Source organism: Camelus dromedarius, chromosome 9 (assembly GCF_036321535.1).
Source record: "Camelus dromedarius isolate mCamDro1 chromosome 9, mCamDro1.pat, whole genome shotgun sequence".
NCBI classification, from domain to species: domain Eukaryota; kingdom Metazoa; phylum Chordata; class Mammalia; order Artiodactyla; family Camelidae; genus Camelus; species Camelus dromedarius.
In genome coordinates this window covers 16977908-17000809 of record NC_087444.1, presented here as the reverse complement: position 1 = coordinate 17000809, position 22902 = coordinate 16977908, and the positions used below count along the sequence as shown (strand labels likewise).

General features: G+C 36.5%; 2 protein-coding genes across 11 annotated transcripts in view; one reads left to right on the top strand and one right to left on the bottom strand.

Moving 5' to 3' along the window:
* CAPZA1 (capping actin protein of muscle Z-line subunit alpha 1) overlaps nucleotides 1–17317 on the bottom strand; it is a 39148-nt gene extending 21831 nt beyond the window's left edge. Inside the window, exon 1 of the mRNA XM_010995295.3 lies at nucleotides 17081–17317. Coding sequence (XP_010993597.1) covers nucleotides 17081–17119 — 39 coding nt within the window. The 5' untranslated portion in view covers nucleotides 17120–17317. The remainder of the gene's footprint in view (nucleotides 1–17080) is intronic.
* ST7L (suppression of tumorigenicity 7 like) overlaps nucleotides 9554–22902 on the top strand; it is a 128578-nt gene continuing 115229 nt past the window's right edge. For 5 of the 10 annotated variants that reach the window (XM_031457822.2, XM_064488833.1, XM_010995296.3 and 2 more), the window contains exons 1-3: nucleotides 17767–18036; nucleotides 19789–19871; nucleotides 22463–22625. In XM_031457822.2, the coding sequence (XP_031313682.1) occupies nucleotides 17829–18036; nucleotides 19789–19871; nucleotides 22463–22625 (454 nt within the window). In that variant the 5' untranslated portion in view covers nucleotides 17767–17828. Of the gene's footprint in view, nucleotides 9620–17538; nucleotides 17654–17766; nucleotides 18037–19788; nucleotides 19872–22462; nucleotides 22626–22902 lie in introns of those variants that run through there. The other 5 variants (XM_064488834.1, XM_031457826.2, XM_031457823.2 and 2 more) reach the window with 5 other exon arrangements.

Genomic DNA, 22902 nt, shown 5'->3' with positions numbered 1-22902 from the left:
TACTCAAGGCTCTGTCACCTAAATAGTAATATAGCAAGCATTAAAAGGCACAACGAAGCACAAAGGAAGGTGCAACTCTAAATATGCATCTAAGGAGGGGATGGGGTGGTCATCAAAGGAAGTGATGTTTGAGCTGGATTGGAGGATGAGTAAATACCAAGGAGAGCATTCCATGCAAAGGGAATAATACCTACAAAGACAACATAGAACAACAAATGGAATGGAGATACTAAAAAGATTTGCATAATGTAAAATAATGCTACTTTTCTCACTGATTCTTTTTGTGTTTTCAAAAATAAAGTGTTAAAAACCCCAAAATACTAATCATGCTAACATGCAATAAATTTATCACTGTTGTTTTTAAATGAATTAATGTTTTAAAAATCTCTAAGTTTTAATATCTAATACATATAAACCACAAAAATAAAAACTCAATTTCTATGAAAGCACTAATGAGAAAAGATCATCCATAAATTCACTGCAGCATTATTTACAATAGCCAAGATATGGAAGCATTCTAAATGAATGGATAAAGAAGATGTAAGATACACACACACAGACACACACACACACACACACACACACACACACACACACACACACACACAATATACGTACAATGCAGTATTACTCAGCTGTAAAAAAAGAATGAAAACTTGCCATTTGCAACAACATGGATGGACCTAGAGGGTATTATGCTAAGTGAAATAAATCAGTCAGAGAAAAACAAATATTGTATAATTTCACTTATCCAGAAGTGAAATGGAAGTGGAATCCAAAAAAACAATCAGAAACAGTCACAGATACAGGGAACAAACAGGTGGTTGCCAGAAGGGAGGGAATGGGGGGAGGAAAGAATAGGTGAGGGAGATTAAGAGGCACAAATTTTCAGTTGTGTAATAAATCAGTGAAAGGAATGAAAATGTAGTGTGGGAAATATCATTAATAACTATGTAGCATTTTACATGGTGACATACCGTAACTAGATTTATTGTGATGATCATTTTGAAATGTATAGAAAGAAATACTGAATTACCATGCTATATAACAGAAACTAACATTGTGTTATAGGTCAATTATACTTCAAAAACAAACTCATAGACAAAGAGATCAGATTTGTGGTTCCCAGAGACAGGGGGTGGGAAGAGGGAGAATTGGATGAAGGCGGTCAAAAGGTACAAACTCCAGTTATAAGATAAATTTGTACTACGTATGTAATGTACAAGATGATAAATATAATTGACACTGTTGTATGTTATATATGAAAGTTAAGAGTAAATCCTCAGAGTTTTCATCACAAGAAAAAAATTGAAAAAAAATTGTATTACTATTCCTTTAACTTTGTATCTATATGAGAGGATGGGTGTTCACTAAACTTCTGTGATAATCATTTCATGATGTATGTAGGTCAAATCGTATGCTGTACACCTTAAACTTAAAGTGCTGTATATCTCAATACAACTGGGGAAAAAAGAAACTCGATTTCTAAGAGTGTATAGGGGTCCTGAAAGTAAAAATGTTTGAGAAATGTCCTATCTTTCGACATAGGTCAATATTTATTATGCTACCAAGTGAAAAGGTTGCAAAATGATGAATTCTTGTTTCTTAAAAGTATATATTTACATATATGTACAGCTACTAAATTTTAACTGGGACTACCTCTGATAGTATTACAAAAGATAGTCTTCTTCCCTTTTTTGGCTTATCTTTATGGTCAAAGTTGTACAATGAATATAAATTATTTGTATAAAAAATAATTTTAAAACTTTTTAAAAATCACAAAAGGGGCATGCCAACGTTCCCTTTACAATAAATAATTTAAAAATTATTTGAGAATATCAAGAACAGGAGAAATGTCCATTAAAGAAACCAAAGCATCTCCCAGTTTTTAAATGAAAGTATAGAGATTTGAAGATAAATATGCTATGGCAAGAGTGAAGCTCTAAATGAGCAGTTAAAAGAAATGTGGTCATAATTAGATGCCAACATGGGATCCTAAAACACAGTCATGGTAAACAATCCCCATGTTACTTACTGAGAGCTACTAAAAAAGATGGATTACAGGTGACCCTCTGTGTTTGTGGGTTGTGCATCCAAGGATTGAAAATATTTGAGAAAAAAAATCCAAAAGGTTCCAAAAAGCAAAACTTGAATTTGCCACACACTGGCAATTATTTACATAGCACTTACATTGTATTAGGTACTATAAGTAATCTAGAGATGATTTAAAATATATAGTAGGATGTGCTTAAGTTACACACAAACACTATGCCATTTTACATAAGGGACTTGAGCATCCTCGGACTTTGGCATCTTGGAGGAGGGGGGCTTGAACAAATCTCCCTCAATGGGATGACCATACTTAGCATTAGAAAAACATTTGACAGTCTTTGAAGATAGACTTTGAAGTGTTAAGTTGATTTGTCACTATAACAGTACCATAAAAATACCTTGAAGTAATAGAAATTGTAATGATACATTTATGTAATCATGACAAAATCTGAGGTCTGCTCCTTGGTCTCCAAGGCTATTTATAATTTGGTCTGCCCTTCCCCATTTTCCTACTGTTTAGCTCCTAGCCCTACAGCTACACTCCTGCCTCAGGGCTATTATAATTTTTGTTCCTTTTACCAGAAATGCTCTTCTATTAGAGGGTTCACTTCCTTCTTCATTCAAATCTCAGTTCAAATGTCATCTACTCAAGTACCCTTTTCTGACTTCCTGACTTCTATATACTCCCACCAACAGTATATAGGGTTCTCTGTTCTCAGACCTTTTCCAGCATTTATCGTTTGTGGACTTTTTAATGATGGCCATTCTGACTGGTGTGAGGTGATACTTGATTGTAGTTTTGATTTGCATTTCTCTGATAATTATATATACTGAGCATTTTTTCATGTGCCTATTGATCGATGTGATATCCTGATATACTTGTATACTGTGAAAGGATTACCCCCACTGAGTTAAACACATTATTTTAGACACTGCAATTTGTATTTCATGTAAGTTTCACATCATGAAACATTCTTCTTCTTTTGTTTTTTTCCTAACCATTCGAAACACATTACCTTGTAGGCCATACAAAAACAGCAGTGACCAGATTTGCCAATTTCTGGCATAGAGTATAAGAATTCGTTACGTCTGTTCACTGTTGTATAACCAGGACTGAGACCTGGCACATGCTAGGAATATAAATGAATGAATACTATTTTATTGTTTACAAAACTCTTTTATAATCTCTCTTTTGATCTTAAAACAGCTCATTAAAATAGGCAGGGAAGAAGACTATTTATTATCCCTATTTTAAATGAAGGAACAGGTTAAGAGAGTGTAAGTGTCTTGTCCAAGGTCACACACTTATAAAGGGGTGGCACTGAACTAGACAATCAACTATACTATGTAGTAGTAACAGGTATTAAAATTTGGGAGGATTATCTTTAGTGTGGTCTCATGAATTTGGCCTAGTCCTTTTCAAATTTTTTTTTTTTAACAAGGAATTGAGACAAAGCATTTCTTGTAAAAGCTGCAGTTGACACAAAGTCGGAAGGGATAAATAAAATGATAAATAATAACATTAAAAGTCAAAATTTTATCATCCAGCCTCAAAACTGGGTCAAAACTAACAAGATGAAATTGAATAGAAGTAAACAAAATCACTGGTACAAGCAAAAAAGGAAAGAGAAATGGCTAAGCAGTTAGTGATTACAAAAATATTTTTGCTGCAATACAAGTAAGGGATGAAAATTTCAGTAACAGAAATTCAGTCATTCGCAAGATTGACATGGGGAAAGAAAGTTCCCCACTTTCTTTAGGTATATATCCCATGGAGGGAGGCATGTAATCCGCTACGTAATTGAGAATCGCTGACATGGAGGTTTTAGTTGAATGAAAACTTCACTCCGCTTAAAAAAAATTATTCCTATTCCATAAAGTAATAGTTTCAATGTACATAGCATTCATCTAATAGTATCTGCAGTAAAGGGTATAATTTCAGGTATATTTTAAAGAGGGAGTAACTCAAGTCTCATACACAATTCCACTCCTTCATATATTTAAATATTCCAATAATGCTAATTGTATGGATTCCATTATACTATGTTTCTAATGTAAAAGGGGGGAATTTAAAGTCTATTTAAAGTATCACTGAAAGATAAGTTCTCCCAAATTTCAGTTTCTTCCAATTCTCCTTATCGTTAGACCTCTCCAAAAAGGAAAATAAAAATACCCAATCCTTCCAAGATTCAAAACTTCATTTATATATTACTGATTTCTGTACTGTAATGTTAAAAATCAAACTGAGAAAGAAATACATCCCATTTTTCAGAAATTGCTTTATTTTGTTAAATTTAAGAAACTTTAAAAATATACTAGAAAAAGAAATTTACAAAATGTATAAAACTCAGATTTTTAGCTTAATAATCTTTTAATAACAGACCCCACACATTTCAACATTACATCTATTCATAACTAGGTTTTTTACTGATTTCCTTGACAAGAGGACTTCAAGTTGAAATTCAACAACTTCAGCTCTTTGTGAACGTTGGGTGGATAATTCTAGACAGGCAAAGAAGAAATCTTTCACTAGAAAATATCCACAGTCCAATTATCAGCAACGTCCAAGTCAGCTAATACTGCCCAAATTTTGTACATTTCAGGAGCCAAACCTCTGCCAGTAAGACATCTACAAAAATCTTTATTGCCCTCATTAGTCTACTAGTGTATTAGTGTATTAAAAGACTTTATTTCTGGACCTTTACTCACACTGTCCTTGAGTGTTGTGCCTGTCTCCTCATCTTTGTCTGTCTACATTATTCCTATCTTTTAGGGTTGGGTTCTTCTGTTTCTTTCCAAGATGTATTCCGCATTTTTTATAGTCTCAAGAATTCTTAGTACTTCTACCATACTTGGAACATTTATCATAGCACCTAAAATGTAACTGCTGTTGATAATTAGTTCTATAGGTATCATTCTGTTCCCAAAGACTTAAGTTTTCTTTAGGCAAACTGCCTTGCTTTCCTTTTCTATATTATATAGGTCCTAGCAAACTAAATGGCAGATAGGTAATTAGTAAATGTTTACAAAATCCCTTCTGAACAAAATGACACTAAGGAAGTGAGCTTACTTTTTAATATTGTTATGAGGTACAATGGCAAAATGGAAAGATACAGGCTCTGGAGTTGGACAGATATGGATTTGAATTTCAGTCTCTTAGTCTCTGAATCACACCCTCTCCCTAAAGTGGGACAGTATATACTTCTTGGGATTGTTGTGAAAATTAAGTAAGATAATATATGACAAGTCTTCAGTAAAACACTTAAAATAAAACATGGAGGCTCAGTAAATGTTAGCTATAGTTACCTGGTCACAGCAAGATTAACTGCTGCTTTAAATTACTAAACTGAACAAACTCTTCAAATTGTTGAGAAAATAATTCCTCTTTTCCAGAAATTCTTTGGGTCTTAGTCACCTAGTATTCTCCATCATTACAATCTTCATCAAGAACTATAAACAGCAACAACTTTTTTACTAATCAAAAAAAGTTTTCCCAAATGATTGTTTCACTTTGCTTTAAAGTGATAACTCATCTTCCTTTTTTTAAATATATTTTTATTGAAGTATAGTTATTGTAAAATGTTAATTTTTTTAATTTTTAAATTTTAGCTTATCTTTTTTTTTTTGAGGGGGAGGTAATTAGGTTTACTTATTTACTTATTTTTAGAGGAGGTACTAGGGATTGAGCCCAGGATCCTGTGCATGCTAAGCATGCACTCTACCACTGAGCTATACCTTCCCGCTGATAACACATCCTTCAAAGTTTACTTGTGTTTTCAACCAGACTGTACCTCAAAAAATAGTAAATCGTGCTTTTGTAAATACTTATTTTTATACCTTATTCTTATCCTACTATGAATTAAGCTCTATTTGCACAGAATTCACTGTTTATTTCTTAAGGGAGTTTTTCCTATTTGAAGACATTTAGGATGTTATAGTTGTCATTATTATCATTATTTTGTATTTTAAGAATATTTTTTCTAAGAGCAATTTTAGGTTTACAGCAAAGTTGAGAGAAACAACAGAGATTTCCCATATATCCTGTCTCCTCAAAGGCCCAGTCTCCTCCATTATTAACATCCCCACCAGAGTGGTACATTTTTTACAATCGATGAATCTACACTGACACATTATCACCTAAAGCCTATAGTTTACAATAGGGTTCACGCTTTGTGGTGCACATTCTATGGATTTGGACAGATGTATGACACATATCCACCATTAAAGAATCACACAAGTATTTTTACTGCCCTGAAAAATCTGTGCTCTTTGCCTATATTCATCCCTCTCTCCCCCTAGGATATTATTTTAACAAGAGGAAAGAATCTTTAAAAAACAAAACAAAACGCACACTTTGCCTCAATGTGGTTCATTTTTCGGTCTGGTTCTAAGGCTTTCAGTCTCTCAACAATAACTGCCTGGGGCAATAATTTAATAGGTGTAAGTCCCAAGATGTTGACATGCATATATTTCAGTATCAAACTAGCTCTAGAATTCCAGTTTCAGTGCCTGTATCAAACAAAATCCCTGCTGGCTGAGTTCTCAGAGGCTAGTGAGAATTTAATTTGGGGCTGTATTTTGAGGAAAAAAACATTTTCGGTGATCTCCAGGACCAAATGGAATAGTAGTTTCACTAACTAACTGTTAGCTATATTTTTTTAGATTCCAAATAAGCTAAATAGTATTTTCTCAGTTTAGACTGGGAGATACTATAAAGGTTTAGAATGCATTTAGAAATAAAATATGAGATGTATATACTTTCATTTTGATTTACATTTCAGCAAAAGCTAAGGTTAAAAAACATATAGCTATGTCTTAAATTAGGATCAACACTATAAAAAGATGGTGACACTGCCAAATAATTTGTTTTACGTTAACTCTTTTAAAAGCCATTTTAAGTACTTCTTAGGAACTGTCTTCTCTATTAGTAATCAATTATAAGTTTTGTCAGATATAGACAAATAGGTAGGGAAAGCTGGCAAGTTTAAGTAGGGCAATTTCATTTTTAAAAGTTCTACCAACTCTAAGGAATAACTGCTTAAAGATCTATTAAAATAATTAATAACACACACAGAGGGCCAAAGACTCTCTCTTTGAGCAAACTTTAGTCAGGCTCTGCTGAGCACTCTTCTCAACTAGGCCTTGATCTCAGCCTTGTGTATGGCCTGCCTAGCCCAATTTTAGCAAGAATCCCATAGTTGAATGAGAATTCCCCCATTCTTGATATCAAATTCCTCATGCTCCACCGTTGATATGTAAATCCTCAATCTGCCCTTAGCAGTAATTTTCCCTCTCCTGACCACTTCACTTTGCTTGCTGGCTGTAAATCCCCAGCAGTCTTTGCTTTATTTGGAGCTGAACTCAATCTCTCTCCCCCAATGCAAAAGTACTGAATAAAGTCTTCTTATCATTTCAACAAATATCAGAGTAATTTTTCTTTAACATAGGTCATTACTGTATTTTATGCCACCTAGTATAATAGCACATAAAACAACATACTTAACCATAAAATTTACAACATATAAGAACCAAAGTATAGGTTGTATTTTATTTTCTAGTTATCTTTCCCAACCATTCCTTTTTAATTTACAAGTTCTCTATGCAACAAATTAGAAGGAAATCACTCCTTAGTCCTCATTCTGGACTCTTCTAATATAAGACATCCAGAAGGTCAGTAAAAAGATTTCCAAGTATGTATTTTAAGTGTTCATTTAGAAGTTCAAAGTAAGTGATAAGCCTTAAGTTATCAACTACTAAACAGAAAAAAAAATTAAGTATTGGCTGCTCAATCTCAGTAAAGATTAAAAAAGCTGTCTTATCTTAAATGTAAAACAGTGTTGATATACATAAGGAGGGAAAGGACTGTCTAGCTTAATCAGAGGAAGAACCGAGGAAGTATAAAAGTCTGAGATATATTGTTCTAAGTTAGAAAAAAGAAAAAAAAAGAATGAAAGGATCACGTAAGCAACTTGCTGCTTAGGAGTTTAAATGTGTTAGAATACACACATTCTCATGCCCTACTCTAGGTGATTGGGCAGATGGTAAAAAGTTCCAAGGGGCCAGATACAATGAGTATTGTTTTGGAAACAGTCAGACCAAATCAAGAAATTAGGGGAAAATCCACCCTAAACACCTTGAAATTCAGCTGCAAGAGAGCAATGATGCAAACGCCAAGTCCAAAAGGGTAGAGTTCAACCATGAGAGCCCATGCTGGATGGAAATAAAAGCAGTGGGAAGCAAGAAGCATGTTGCCTTTAAGATCTGGTGCATTATCTGGCATGTCATGGTATTTCTAACTTAAAAGTGTATCTTTTTACCAATTTTACTTTTTTTTCAAAATCATTAGGAGTCAGACCTAGTTTCACATGCCAGCTTTAGCACTTAATTGCTTGGGTCTTACTTTCTTCATCTGTGAATATAATACCTGCTCATATATCTAGTACTATTTTAAGACTCCAAAGGAGGTAACATGAAACAGACTTAGACATACCATATACTTAACTTTCTTTCCCTAAGCAAATGCCTAAATGTCATTGAATTTTGAGTAAAATATCTTCTTTAAAAGTTCAGGTCTTTGTATTTACCAATTCACACAAAACAAAACAAACAACACTTTACTGGGTCCCAGGCACCGAGGTGAGTACTAAAGATAAAGACAAAAAGGAGAATGGTGAAAGAAGCCAACAAATTCCATTTTGCCTTAAGCCTGTAGTTCTGAACAAAGGCTATACATTTAGAACCACCTGGGAGCTTTAAAATTACTGATGCCTGGATTCCACCCACAGAGATTCTGATATAATAGATCTGGGGTAGAACCTGGGTATCAGAATTTTAAAAAAGCTTCTTCAGGTGATTCTCATGTGCTGCCAAGGTTGAGAGCCACTACCTTAAGCTAATATTAAGTGCAAATCATCATGGTGGATACAAATAACATAAGACAAGCATACACTCAGCATCTTGGCTTTTCAAAACTTTATAATTCACCACTGTTACCAGAACAATTTATACACATAGCCCTCAGTAAAGATGCGTCAATCATTCAAAACAACTATAATTCAAAGCAGCAAAACTGCCAAATCAGCATTACAGACAATATACAGCACAGAACTTAACGGGAAGGAGATGAATATGGGCTGGGATGGTTAAAGACAACTACAAGGAAGGGGAAGGAGGGAACTAAGCTGGGTTCCACAACGTGCTTTAGATAGAATTAGAGGAAGGGGAAGGGAGGGCATTCCAAATAAGGAATGGTAAGAGTGAAAAAAGGTGGGGGGAAAAACAGCCTTTTGTAAGCATACTAGTCTGGTAGAAACAGATTTATCTGGGAGATAATAAAAGAGAAAGGCAGAGTAAGATAAGATGAGTCAGATGGCAGTAGTTATGCTAATATTAAATCTGGTTTTATTCTGCAGGTAATGGAAAACTGCCAAAGACTTCTGAGTGGGAAGCTCCATTAATGAAAATTAATCTGGAAGTAATGGAGTCCTCAATATGGCTTCACAAAAACCTGGAAATCAGCCTGCCTAAGAGTTAACTATGAAATCAAGACAGATGCTACCAAAGCAAGGTTCATTCACTCATTCATTCAACAAGTATCTGAAGGCCTACTACGAAGGCACTGTTTTAGGCAATAGTGATTCAAAAATATATAGTCCTCATAGGGCTTAAGTTCTAGTGGGAAGCGAGACAGTAGATAAGATTAAATAACTAAACTACATGATATGCCAGCTAGTGATAAATGCTAAGGAGTGAAAAATAAAGGGAAAGGGGATATGAAATGTTACATTGGATTTGGACAAGGTGACCACACAGGCCTTCACTGAAGTGGCTTCTGATTAATCTGAAGGAAGTGAAGGCTATGGAAGGAAGGAAACTCCAGAGAACAGAGCAAATGCAAAGACCCATTAAGTGAGAATGTGTGGCCGGAACAGAGAGGACTGGGGAGGAATAGGTAGGAGTTAAGGTCAAAGCAGGAAGTATAGAGGTAAAATCCCAGACCATGTAGGGGCTTGTAGTTAGAGTAAGAATTTATATTCTGAAGATGGGAAACCACTGGAGGAGTAGAGTGACATATTCTGAGTTACATTTTTTAACCAGATCACTCTGGGTCCTACACTGAGGACAGACTGCTTATGGAGAGACAAGAGCAGAAGGAGGGAGACCAGAGAGAAGGCCAGTGCAATAATCTATGTGGGAAATCATGGTAGCTTCTTCCAGAGTGATTGAAATAAACAGTGTGGTGAAATAATCAAGTTCTGGGTATATTCTGAAGGCCGAGCCTACAGGATTTGCTAATGGACTATATGTAGATTGCAAGAGAAACAGGAATCAAAGATGACACTAAACTTTTTGGCCTGAGCAACTAAAGAATGAAGGTGTCATTAAGAATGGAAAGACTGCAGAAGCTGCAATATGCAAATTTTTGATACATACAGGCTTCCTTCCCTGGTTCTGACTCCATGCTTACACTGAAAAAAATTGTAATTTGATTTCCCTTATGTCTGATCTACTTGAAAAAAGTAATCTAGTCCCTCTTATATTTATCAAATTAGTAGTTACCCTCGTTTTATACACTTGTTTCATCAGTCTGGCTAGTGTGAGTTTGTCCCTGAGAGATGTGGTCTTACTATCCTGATGAATCAAGCTGCTGAGCTTAACAGGCAGAGGATTAAGAGTTGGATAGTGGTTCTCGAGTTGCAAATAATTATTGGGAAGCTTATTAAAAATAAATGAGCATTGGTCCCACCAAATTCTGATTCAGGTAGTCTAGGAAAGAACCCAGAAATCTTGCTTTTGAAAGAAACACGTATGCAATTCTATTGTAAGCAATAATGTTCTAAGGTACCGTCATAATACAAGGTTCTTAAGACAGACAGTGCCCTTGGCCTTGTCATGAGGACTTTGTCATTTTTCTCAACACGTTCAGTTTATAACACATTTTAAATACTAGAATTCTTAGCGGCATACTTGAAGAGGCTCAAAAGAGCACCAAGCTAATTTGGCAATAATTATAATACAGTCATGACCAGAGAATATCAATGTTTCATAATCTATAAAAGCATTCCTGTCACCACACCATTAAACCTGATTGCTGTTTAGGATTATGTCATCATTTCACTACAACTGTTTGCTATCTCAACCCACTACCTATCTACTCAAAGAAATCAAAGTGGGTAAGAGCAAAGGTCTTGAAGTAGATTACCAGAGACTGTATCTGTTCTACTATTATTAGTTCTGGATACTTGGTCATAATTTTTAACCTCAAATGTGCTTCAGTTTACTCAGCTGAAAAATGGGAATAATACAAGTACTGGGATGTTTTGAGATGAATACATTTTAATACATAAAGTATCTAGCACATAATAAACACTTCAGTGTTACCTAGAAGGCAAAGTTCTCTCATGTTCCAATAAACTGACCATCTTTCTTTGGTGCAGCCTGCATTATGCTGCCTTCTCGCTTACAAGTTATATGTACGACCTACACTGCATCATATGACCCATTCAACTGAACACTCCATTTTACAGACATTGCCCTAACAATATCTATGTGCAGTTATAAATTTTACTACTGCTAAAAATTTAGTAGTGTGAAGAACTGTGAAAAATCAGCAAAAATGCAGAAAGGGGGAGGCTGGAGGCAAAGAGAACAATTAAGAATGCTGTTAAAAATAATCCAAGCATAAGAAAAGGTCCTGAATGAAGACAATAGTAGAAGGAATGTGAGCCGGATAGACACACTGTTAAGTGAAAAGTATACTTATCAGTTTGAACATGTGTAGAACAGAAGAGACTGGTAATACTGGCTGTCGCTCAGGGGAACTGGGTGGCTCTAAAATGGGTGGGAGGGGACTTTTTACTCATTCTTTCCTACCATTTAAATTTTAAGCATGTGATTATAGTTCTTATATACTTAAAATAGTTTTTTAAAAAATTAATGGAAATGAAGGAACAGAATCTAATATAGGAAGAAGAATTTACAGGGCTGGAATACTAATTGAATGAGAGATGAAAGGCTACAGGCAAAAAAGATGATGTCAACGTCCCAATCTATGTGACTAAAAGAGAATATGGTGGCATGAACAGAAATGCAGAGGTTGGCAGGAGGTTCTGATAAAGGGAGAAGGAAAAATCACAGTAGGTATATATTAAAATTAGCACTTAGTTCAGAAATCCCCAAATAGTCAAACTGTCTTTCAAAAGTTACCATGACTAATTTCAGGAGCTGATGCGTACAAGGACTTTAACTTCTTTTTTTTAAACACAAAAAGATGAGGAGTTTGTGCACCGGAGAGAGAAAAGAGCAAATGACACCTGATGCTATAGTACGTGTTTTTCTGAGCTCTAAAGAAAAGGACTCACAGCAAATGAAGGAAATACTTCTATTAGGGTTTTTGCAAGGCTCCAGGTATACACAGTCAGCTCCTGTGTGCTGTACTACAAAATTTTATATAGGAGATTTGAGCATCAGCGGATTTTGGTATCCATGGTATCCGAAACCAATCCCTCATGGATATCTAAGGACAACTGTGCACACAGTAATTTTGATATGCATAAGGCTTTGCAACTTTATGGGATTTTGCAACTTTATGGGAAAATGCTCCCAGGAGGGGTCAAATGTTCTTAGCAGTGCCAGGACAGAGAATCAGTAATGGCAACAGATGCTCAGGCACAATCAATGCCCAAAAAGGCACCCAGAGTATGGACACATTCCTGAATACAGGAAATACCTACAGATAACCAGAAATAATTGGGGGAGGGGGAAGGATGGAGCGCGAGCTGGGGAAATGTGACAATGTGTGAAGCTGTGATTGGTCGGTCTCTTTCATACCAATAGCTTATGCCCACACTATGTACCTGGTGCTATGCTAGGCACTAGATAAAAAGATACCATTGCAGTTACCAAGGATTTCATAGTTTTGTTATCAGGGCAAACGTGCCAAAGCAGTGACAGAAACTCCTGGAACACTGTAATGCTTCAATTTTTTAAATAGAGGTTTTTTGTTTGTTTGTTTATTTTAAAATTAAGAGTTTGAAAAGTTCACCAAACTTTGTTGAGTCAGTTTGATGCAATTTCCCTTATCTATTTTTAGAAGACAATTTTTGAGGCCCACAAAGGTAAGTAATTTTTCCAAAATCACAGTGGTGGCTAAAAGCACAAGGAGATGGTAAATCTCCTTTCCCACTATATCACAATACCTCATTTATAATTCATTAAATGGATGACTCTATTCTGATTTCTTTTTCATTCATGGTAACATGGAAAAAATAGTTTAGTGAAAAAAGCATAGCTTTCGAATCAGACAAACCTAGGATCTGAATTTTTTTTGACAAATCACACTGCTCTGCTTAGCATTAAGGCTGACTCTAATAAAACAGGCAGCTATTGAAGAAGAAATTATAATAAATCTACATTCTTCAGCAAAGATTGGGCATCTGAATTTGTATCTGCTAAGGCTTTATGCTCCTGTCCAAGGATTATGTAACAGATTAAATGACTACTACTCAGCAAAGCTAACTGAAAAGGGAAGATTTAAAAAATGGCAGTATTAATTCCAATAAATGACTTGTTAAAAAGCCACCATGGCAATTAAGCTTTAGGATTTACTTGACCCAATAAAGGTAATAACTCACCTAGTAAATTAAGAAGGTAATACATAATCAAGGAAATCCAGTTTAAAAGCATAAATATTTTTCATAAGCTCTAACAGAGCCTTCAAATTTCTGCATTTATGTACAAAATTTTCTGCATCTCTCCTAGATAATTTTGATAAAGCCGTTTCTCAAAAAGTGCCTTAAAGACAATATTGTCTAAACTGAAAGCATACAGATCCATTTTTCAGTTACGGTATTTTTGAAGTTGTACACAAACATTCTACTAGTTAGGCTGAAAGGGAAAAATATGCTAATAGTCCCCTTTTTAGCCCTAAAGTTCTGTCTGCATTTACTCATTTTAAAAATGCTGAACCATGAAATAAAGGAAACAATCGGCGCAAAGAACCAAAACCAGTACTTCAGCTGATACCTCAAGTTTCCTAATTATGGCATCTTGTCATTTTTGGTCTCTTTAAGGATTTGGAACTAAGTAACTGAAGAATCTAAGTAACTAGGGGACTAGAGCTCATTCTCAGAAACTGAACTCGAGGATAAGACTAAAAGCATTTATTTCAGCACATTATTATACTTTCAACTTCCTGTTTTATTTAGGCAGCTCATCGTGACCATTTCAGGTAACAATGCAGAAGTTAAAAAACCCAACTTCCTCTCTGTATAACGTGATAAAAACTTTTTCAGCAGTTAGTTATAAGAATGGTTGATCTTACTAGCTTCTATGGAAATACTTGCAAGGAAATCTTAGACCATCACCACAAAATGCACCTCTAGGTTCACTGCTTTCAGAAAATATAACATGAAAAGCAGTATTAAAATATATTTGGCATTATGACACATGTGCGTTAAAACAAATCAAATGCAACTGAGGTCTTAGTTAAAAGAAAAAAATGAAAACTTCAAAGTTCCTTCAAGGAAGAATCAATACAAACTAAGGCTGAAAATAGCCTGTTTATAATAGTGCCTTGGTTGTTAAAGTTTTGTACAAGAATCTCACTTAAGGGTTACTTACTATTTACGAATGCTAAGATATTCATATCAATAACTTTTTGGAAAAATATTTTTAATTCTTGAATTTAGTTAAAAGGCATCAGGAGCTTGGAGGAAAAGGGGGCAAGGTAAGCATAAAGTTGAAGGAGAACTGAAGTAATCTTCCAAGTTAAAATCGTTTCTTTTTACTTACAGATCCGCAACAGAGAAATACAGATCAACTGATCTCTGAGAATAAAAATCTAACAAAATTTCTGTAATCTCAAATCATATGACTTTATCATAAGATTTTTTTCTTTATTTTCTTTATTGTCTTTTTCTTTTATTTTTGGTAGGGGGAGGTAATCAAGTTTACTTACTTATTTATTTTTAGAGGAGGTACTAGGGATTGAACCCAGGACCTTGTGTATGCTAAGCATGCACTCTACCACTTAAGCTATACCTTCTCATCATGAGATTTTTATTATATCAGCTATTCTTAATTATCTATACTAATGAAGACAACATAGTTAATCTAAAAGCTGTTTACTGAATATGAAATTCATCAACATCTTTAGTCAGTAATTTACCTTGCTAATTATGATTTGCTTGCTATGTCATAACTAAAATTAAGTGACAAAAGTATGTTGGGAGATAAAACTGGTCACAGATCTGCTGTTATAAAATCAAGGCTATTAGTATTACTAACACTGTCAATCTGAGGACACCTTAATTTGCACTTTGAAATACATATTTTCCCCAAGTTTAATTAAAAAGGCATTCTAACACTGTGTCAAAGACAAAAACTCAACACTGGTAAATGTAGTATCACTTAGGCACAATAAACTTGGAAGTTTATTGTTACCTTAATTCTTAGTGAAATTTTGTGTAACAGTATTTTTGCTTAAAGTAAGTGGACTATCAGTTGGGCTAACAGATGTTATGTTATCCCATGATTTTCACTGTAATTTAATTTCATCCGAATCATAACTGTTTGCCTTAGAATAAACATTTAATTATAGTTTTCTCTCCAGCATAAGTTCACATGCAATATAAAATGCCTGTTATACATTTATACATTTATACGAATCAGTTTCCAAGCAAGAGAAAACCTAATTCTGAAGTGTTGTTCAATGGCTTGTGACTGTTTTGCACATTCTTCAGCATTTCAAAATGGCACAGCATATGTAAGTATGATATATCAAATTATTCTGTACAGAGAATTCTTGGACCATAAACTCCCTTCCACCATCCCAATCTCTTTTATTAAAAAAGGAAAGAACCCAGACACATTTACAGAGCATTCAAGGGTGCGCATCACACTGTGGGAAACAAAAAACATAATTCTTGACCTAGTATGAGTTATGTAGTGAAATCACTGTAATTTCCACAGGCTATAAAATCTTTAACACATTTACTGAAAATCCTGACAGACTGTTAAGAAAGCTGTGCAGTCATCAGGAAAAAAAAATTATTCCCCCTAAGGTAGAATATTCTATTGTACTTAAAACACTTTTTAAGAAACAAATATACAAATTACACACTGATGAATTCAACTATAATCAAAGACACCACAGTGGAGCATCAAAGAAGCCAGGATGGTTTGTCCAGACTCCAAAGTGTTAACATGAGGCTTATGTGCTATATAAAACCTTTCTGGAGTTAAAAAGAAAAATATTCCTTGGCTATTCCTGTCTGTCAACAGCAATCTAAAACTATTTTTCAAAAATTATCGTTAAGAGGATGTAAGACGCAAGGGAGGGCGTCACCGGGGGGGAGGGCGTATACATACAGTCAAGGGATTGTCTACAGGGAATAGAGTGGTGTTCAAATTCTGAAGCAAAAGTGCTGAGGCTTACACATTTATTATTGCAAATTACTTCAGCCCCCAGTATGTGGGCAAAGAGGTGTGTGTGGAAAAGCGGCCAACACATTAGGGACCTCGCCCTGTCGAGGAGTCGTGACAGCAAAAGCACTTCCTGAGGAAGGAGGAGCAAAAGGGAAGTTAAGAGGCCACCCTGACCAGGAAGTGACTCGCCCTAGACTAGCCTCAATCATTTCTAAAAATGGGGGGATGGGGTGAGCCCCAACAGCTACTGGCGGTAAAATAACTGCTTCTTGATACGTCGCGACATCATCATTGCCCCCTCTCTTAATTACAAGAATCCAGTCACAATTCAAAAAAGTAAAGTCTCCTCTCTCGCAGGAAGGCCACGGGGCTGTGCCTCAGGCCCTGGAGGAAAAGAGAGTTGAGGAATGGGGAACTGGGGCCACCGTGAGGCAGAGGACAGCCCTTAAAGAGGGAAGCGTCCCGATTGCGGAGAGCGTATGCCAGCACGAGCCAAGAAGCTTCATTCTGCTGGGGGTACTGCCAGGGTCCCCACCGCAGCCGGGGCGGGCCCCTGTTCCTAGTCGCGGGAAGAGGTAAGAGAGAGAGGCGGACCCCTTACCTTCTCCTCATCCGACACCCGATCCTCGAAGTCGGCCATCTTGGGCTGCTCTGGCCCAGCCCGGCCCCGGCGCGAGGCAGGCCGGGAAGGAAGCCGAGTGATGGAATCACCGCGAGGACCATCGGAAGGACGCGCCCGGAAACGCCGACCGCGGGGGCGCCATATCAGTTTCGGGCGGGGTCGATGGCTCTGGGTACCCGTGCCGCAGGAAGTCGGCTTGCCGTAAATAATTTTAAATCTAGTATCTTCCTCATTGAGTTATATCCATTTCCCCTTCCATCTTTGGGATGCTGGGAGCGTGTTTCGACTGGTATTGAAGCCCGAGCTCCAACCGACCAAATTGCAGTTGCTACTTCTATAGACTTTCCCAGCCCCACTGCTCTCCATGGCAGTCGAGTCCAAAGGGCTAACTGCTGCTTGGATTATGGAACGGTTGGCCGCTTTTTCCAGCCCAGGAATGGGGTGAAAGGTGACCCTTACTCGTATGGAGGCCAGAACACTCGGGTCACATCTCAGTCCAGTTCTTCCAAAATAGGTGCCGCTATTCGGCCCTTCCCGCCCTCGAATGAACAGGTAGCCCCGAGTCCTGGGACGCTCCTCCACCTTCCAAATCTTCTCGGTCCCTATTCCCTGGGGCGCTCAGCCTTCCCCGAAGCCAACTTCAGGTCCGCCACTATCCCAGGATTCCCGACTCCCGGTTTCCTGCTCTTCTCCCCTCCCAACTCCCGGCGCCTAGGGGAGCGGCAAGATGGCGGATGGTGACGGCTTAGGTGAAGCAGCGACTGCTGCGGTGTCTCCTACTGCACCAGCTCCCGGCATGAGCCCGCCGCTGGGCTGGAGGGAGCGCCTGCGGGCCGGGCTGACCGGCACTGGGGCCTCGCTGTGGTTCGTGGCGGGGTTGGGGCTGCTTTACGCTCTGAGGGTCCCGCTGAGGCTGTGTGAGAATTTAGCAGCGGGTGAGAGGCCCAGAGCTCCCTGGGGACGGGAGTGGGAGGGGGACGTGCGAGGAGCGGTGCCGGGGGCAAGGGCCAAGTGGCAGAGATTCTCGGTAGTCACTGGAGGGCTTCGGAGAAGCTGTCGGTGTGCGCGACCGACTGGGTTCTTTTTGTCTTGGGTCACTACTCCGCAGCTGATTGTCAAACCTGAGCTGCAGTTACCGGCTCCTCCCTAGATCTCTTAAGATCCGCCCTCTCTCTTCTGTCCTCGTTTACCGGAGGAAAAGCCACCTGACAAGCTTCAGGTGGTAGGACAGATGAGAACATTTTCTGACGTGGATGCAATATTTATATACACCCCCACCATTGGTAGGATCCCTTGAAAGTAATTACTCTCATTCTCCCCTGCTCAGCTGAGAGAATCCACACCCAGACAACAAAGATCTGAATGAAGGAAAACACCACGATCTTAACCAACCATTCTCATGTTTTAAAATAGTTCTGGCAAGAAATAGTTTTAGTTATATTTTTGTTCGTTCTGTGTTTTAAGCCTTATCTTGAGTAGATTATTTGTTGCTCATTAAAATATAACAGTTCAGGAAGTAAAGAGAACGAGCTACAAACAGCAATGAGTTCTTTCCCTAGTTCGTTTTCAGCATTTGTAGAGAGCTTGCTGTGTAGTGTGGCCTGAAGATACAAAGATGTTTAAGAGGTGATGATCCCCTTGGATTCTGCAAATAATATCCTTTAGCTGTAGCCAGGATAAAGTGAATGGGAGCTAGGGCCTCTTACTACGTCTTTACAAATTGACAACCTCAGATTATGATGGAAGCATTTCTGTTATGTGATGATTGTGGCTGTCAGTACTGTGGTTTATTTTTCTGTAGCAAGAGAAAACAAATGCCCTTGTTTCTATTCCATGAGATGACATGGAAGGCTGTGAGATAATGTTCTGAAATGTTTTGAACCTTTTTAGAACATAGTTTGTAAATTCAGATACAGCTAACACACTAAAACAAGCTAAATAAATTGGCCTTTTACTGTTTGAAAAAGCTAATTTGGTGTTTCTGTTACAGGTTAATGAAGTGCTTACTAGTGGTTTGTACGCTCAGTAAAATGTTATTCATTGAGTTTATCATTTATCTTTCTCCATGTTAACTAGATACACCATTTAGATGAGAGAGGCTGTTTACAGATTTTTATTTCTTTCTGAAACCTAAAGAATTTATGAGACAGTTATTTGAAGTGAGGAATCTGGTCCAGGTTTTCAGTGAGTCAGATACAAGGAGCTCTTAGTTGTTCCTATTCTCTTTGGGCTATTTTGCCTCTCTAGCTGACATACCAAATACACTGTTTTCCTTCCCTCTAATTTGAAACACTAGTTTGAATCTCAGCAAAATAATTAGGGAGCAGTTTTAAACTTCCTTTGTAACAGGGTATTTGTCTAGCTCATCCTTATGGAATTGCAAATGTTCTTGTGAAATTATGATTTATATTTTATTGGTTTTATTTTCAAAAGCAAGACAAATTTTCTCATTTTGATTTGTTTATTTAACAAATCAGCAGTGTAAAATTCTACCCTTAATATGTGTGAAGGCATTTTTAAGATATGATACAATGGGAATTTAAAGTAGCTTTTTAAATATTACAACTTTCTCAAATGAATCTCATTCTAGGTATTAATTTATGTAACCCCACTCTTAAAGACACTTGCGTATTTATAACTTGACTACTTCTTTTTTTAAACTTTGATTTTCTTCTTCTTTTTGGCAGTGACAGTATTTTTAAATTCATTGACACCCAAATTTTATGTGGCACTTACAGGAACATCTTCTTTGATATCGGGACTAATATTTGTAAGTAGTTTCCATTTCCTACATGCTTTGGTATTTAAAAATCAAATCTATTTATATGGTTAATAAAATAATTATAAATACTTAGAGATAAGCATTCTTGAAATGTGTTTAGCATTTGAAAAAACACTGAAACTCCCCCTCCACTGTTAGAGATTGGCAGTATTCATTTGGATATAAAAGACTACAGTATGTTGTGGGGAACGCAGGGAGTGAGAGATGGGTTGTGAACTAAATGCTTGCTTGGTAACAAAATTAGTGAAATGGGCAGAGTGTAAGAATTAAATGTATTTACTTTGAAGACTGGGTAATCTGAACAGTGCATGCTCCTTCTGGAAGAGGCTAAAGCTAATTGTTATCATGTTGACTTGCAGACTGGTGTTACCAGATCTTACAATTTTTCAAATGATTTCAAGACAGCCTGGATATACAAGTTTTTATATATAAAATCTTCTAGTACTTTAATGTTAGCAACGTTGAGCAGACTAAGAATTAATCTGTGTCTTGAGCAGGGTTTTGGAGCTGGACTAACCATCACTTTAATTGTGTGACTTCGAGCAAGTTAACTGACTTTTCTAAGCTCCAATTTCCTCATCTGTACATTGGGAATAATAATAGTATCAACTTCATAGAGTTTTGAAGACTAAATGAGATATTGTGTGTGAAAGCTTGCAACAACATGGTAGCACTTAATGAATTTTGGACACATTATTCTAAGGAGTCCCACAATAAAGAAACCCGTTTAACTTTAATTCAGCTTTTCCTTGCATTATTTAACCAAGCTCTCATTTTTAATATAAAAAGATTTTTTTAAAAAATTTATAATCTCTATTAACATCCCTAGGAACTAGTGTTGCCTGCTATAAACTTTGGAAAAACACTGCTACAGATAAAAATCTTAGGCAGTATTATGGCATGCATGGCCAATAAAATTTTTCTGTATTTTTTTCTCATCTCTAGGTGGTGCTCTATAACTATAGTAGAAATGTACAAATAATGGCATTTGTATTGGAGTGTTGTTTTTTTTTAAATAGGGATGACTACTTGATCGTTTTGTTAAAGTGAAGTGCCAGATAAGAAAGAGATTTTTCTCTTGACTTAAAAAAAAAAATGATGGAGGAATTCTGGGTGAAAACTTTTATTAAAAGCCTCAAAATTTATTGACTTATAAAGCTTACTCATATTTTAGCACATTTTGCCAATAGCATATAAAAATCCAAATAAAGAAGATAGCTATCTTTAAATAGCTGATGTAACAGAAAAAGCGTTGGTCTTGAAATCAGAAGATGTAGTTTTCAGTATTGACTCTGCCACCTACTACCTGATAACTTTGGCCAAGTCACATAAATTCTGAGTCTTACTTTCCTCATTTATAAGGGAGGGGGAATTTATATATATTATATAAATAGTATGTAACATATATATAATATGTAAGACAGTTTTTAAAATTTGTCATTACATTTTTTAAACCAGTTTTAAATGTACAAAAATTAGGAAATTCAAGTAGCAGTCTAAAGGTTAAACTCCGTCATTACCTTTGAAATATTGATGAATTTTTATTAGCGAATTTTATTACATTTGTAATTTCTTTTACCACCTGAAAAGAGGAAGCGAACTGTGCTGCTGTCTTACTTCTATCTGAACAGGTAGTGTGCTTGGGAGCTTGAAGAATAGCAACAAAGCCAGTTGTTTAACTAAGTATTATAAGTGAAAAGATTACTTTGAAAGGAAAACACAGGATCCAGTGGGTATGCATAACACAACTTTCTATTCTGTGGAATCAGGAAAAGTTCCCTACGGATATGTCATTTACACTGAAATCTGAAGGAGCTAGTCAAAGGGAGTTGAGAAGGCTGGAGTATCCAAATATGAAACATTCTGCTAATTCAACACAGAGAGCTGCTTTTGATTCCTCTTTTTATAACAATGATAAATCATGGAAACAGGAAGAAGTGAATATCCTGATTTTTAAGTGGTTCAATGTGGGAATCAACCTGACTTTTAACCTACATTAATAATACTGCCAAATACTAAAGTAGTACTTTATTTTCAAAAGTATTTGCAATTCTTGTTAATCATATTTAATAGATAGGACATCGAAGTTCTGAGAGGTTAGAAGTTAAGTGACTTGCCCAAGCATCTAGCTAATATATGGCTGAACTGGGAGTCAAATGTGGGCATTCTAACCCTAGTCTTCTACTTAATCCACCACTTACTCCACAGTGTTAGTTGTTTCAAATTTGTTTTTCTTTTAATTATGCTGCAGATAGGAAAAAAATTATAATGTAACATGGTAGTTACATTATTTATAGATTAAACACTTCTTATTGTTTTTTAATTGCTTTATTTATAAACATATTTCTTCTAGTGTTGCCTCAGCTTGTCTGAATTTCATTACAAAAGTACAAAAAGGTATTTTTACCTTGGCTCAGCATGTGTTGTCAGGGCATCCTGTGTTTAGCTTATTGTTTCAGAAGGAGAGCACATTTAAAGTGCTGAATTAAATAGGAACATCTTGAGAGAATGTTTTGATTTGAGCTCATATCTGCTGATCAGTTCTGTTTTAAATGAAAGATGTTTTCTGTTTGTCACAGATATTTGAATGGTGGTACTTCCATAAGCATGGCACATCTTTTATTGAGCAAGTATCTGTAAACCATTTGCGACCATTGATGGGAGGAACAGAAAGCAGCATTTCAGACCCAGGTTCTCCTTCCAGCAGCAAAGAAAGTGAAACCAACAGACAGAATTTGTCAGGTGACTACTACTTTTTCAGTGTGTTTTCAGAGCTGTATAGTTACGATTGTGTTTACTGTGGCAGATAGAAAACTCACAACAGTAGACAGAAGTTTGCCTTTCTTACAAATACAGGTAATTCATGGCTGAGATGGAGAGCCATGATCATCAGAGACCTAGACTCCTTCTGTTTCGTTAGCCTGCCATCTCCAGTGCAGTTTTCCTTGTGATCCAAGATAGTTGCTCTGGCTTCAGCCATCCTATCCACATTCCAGTCAGTAAGAAAAAAAATAGGCCA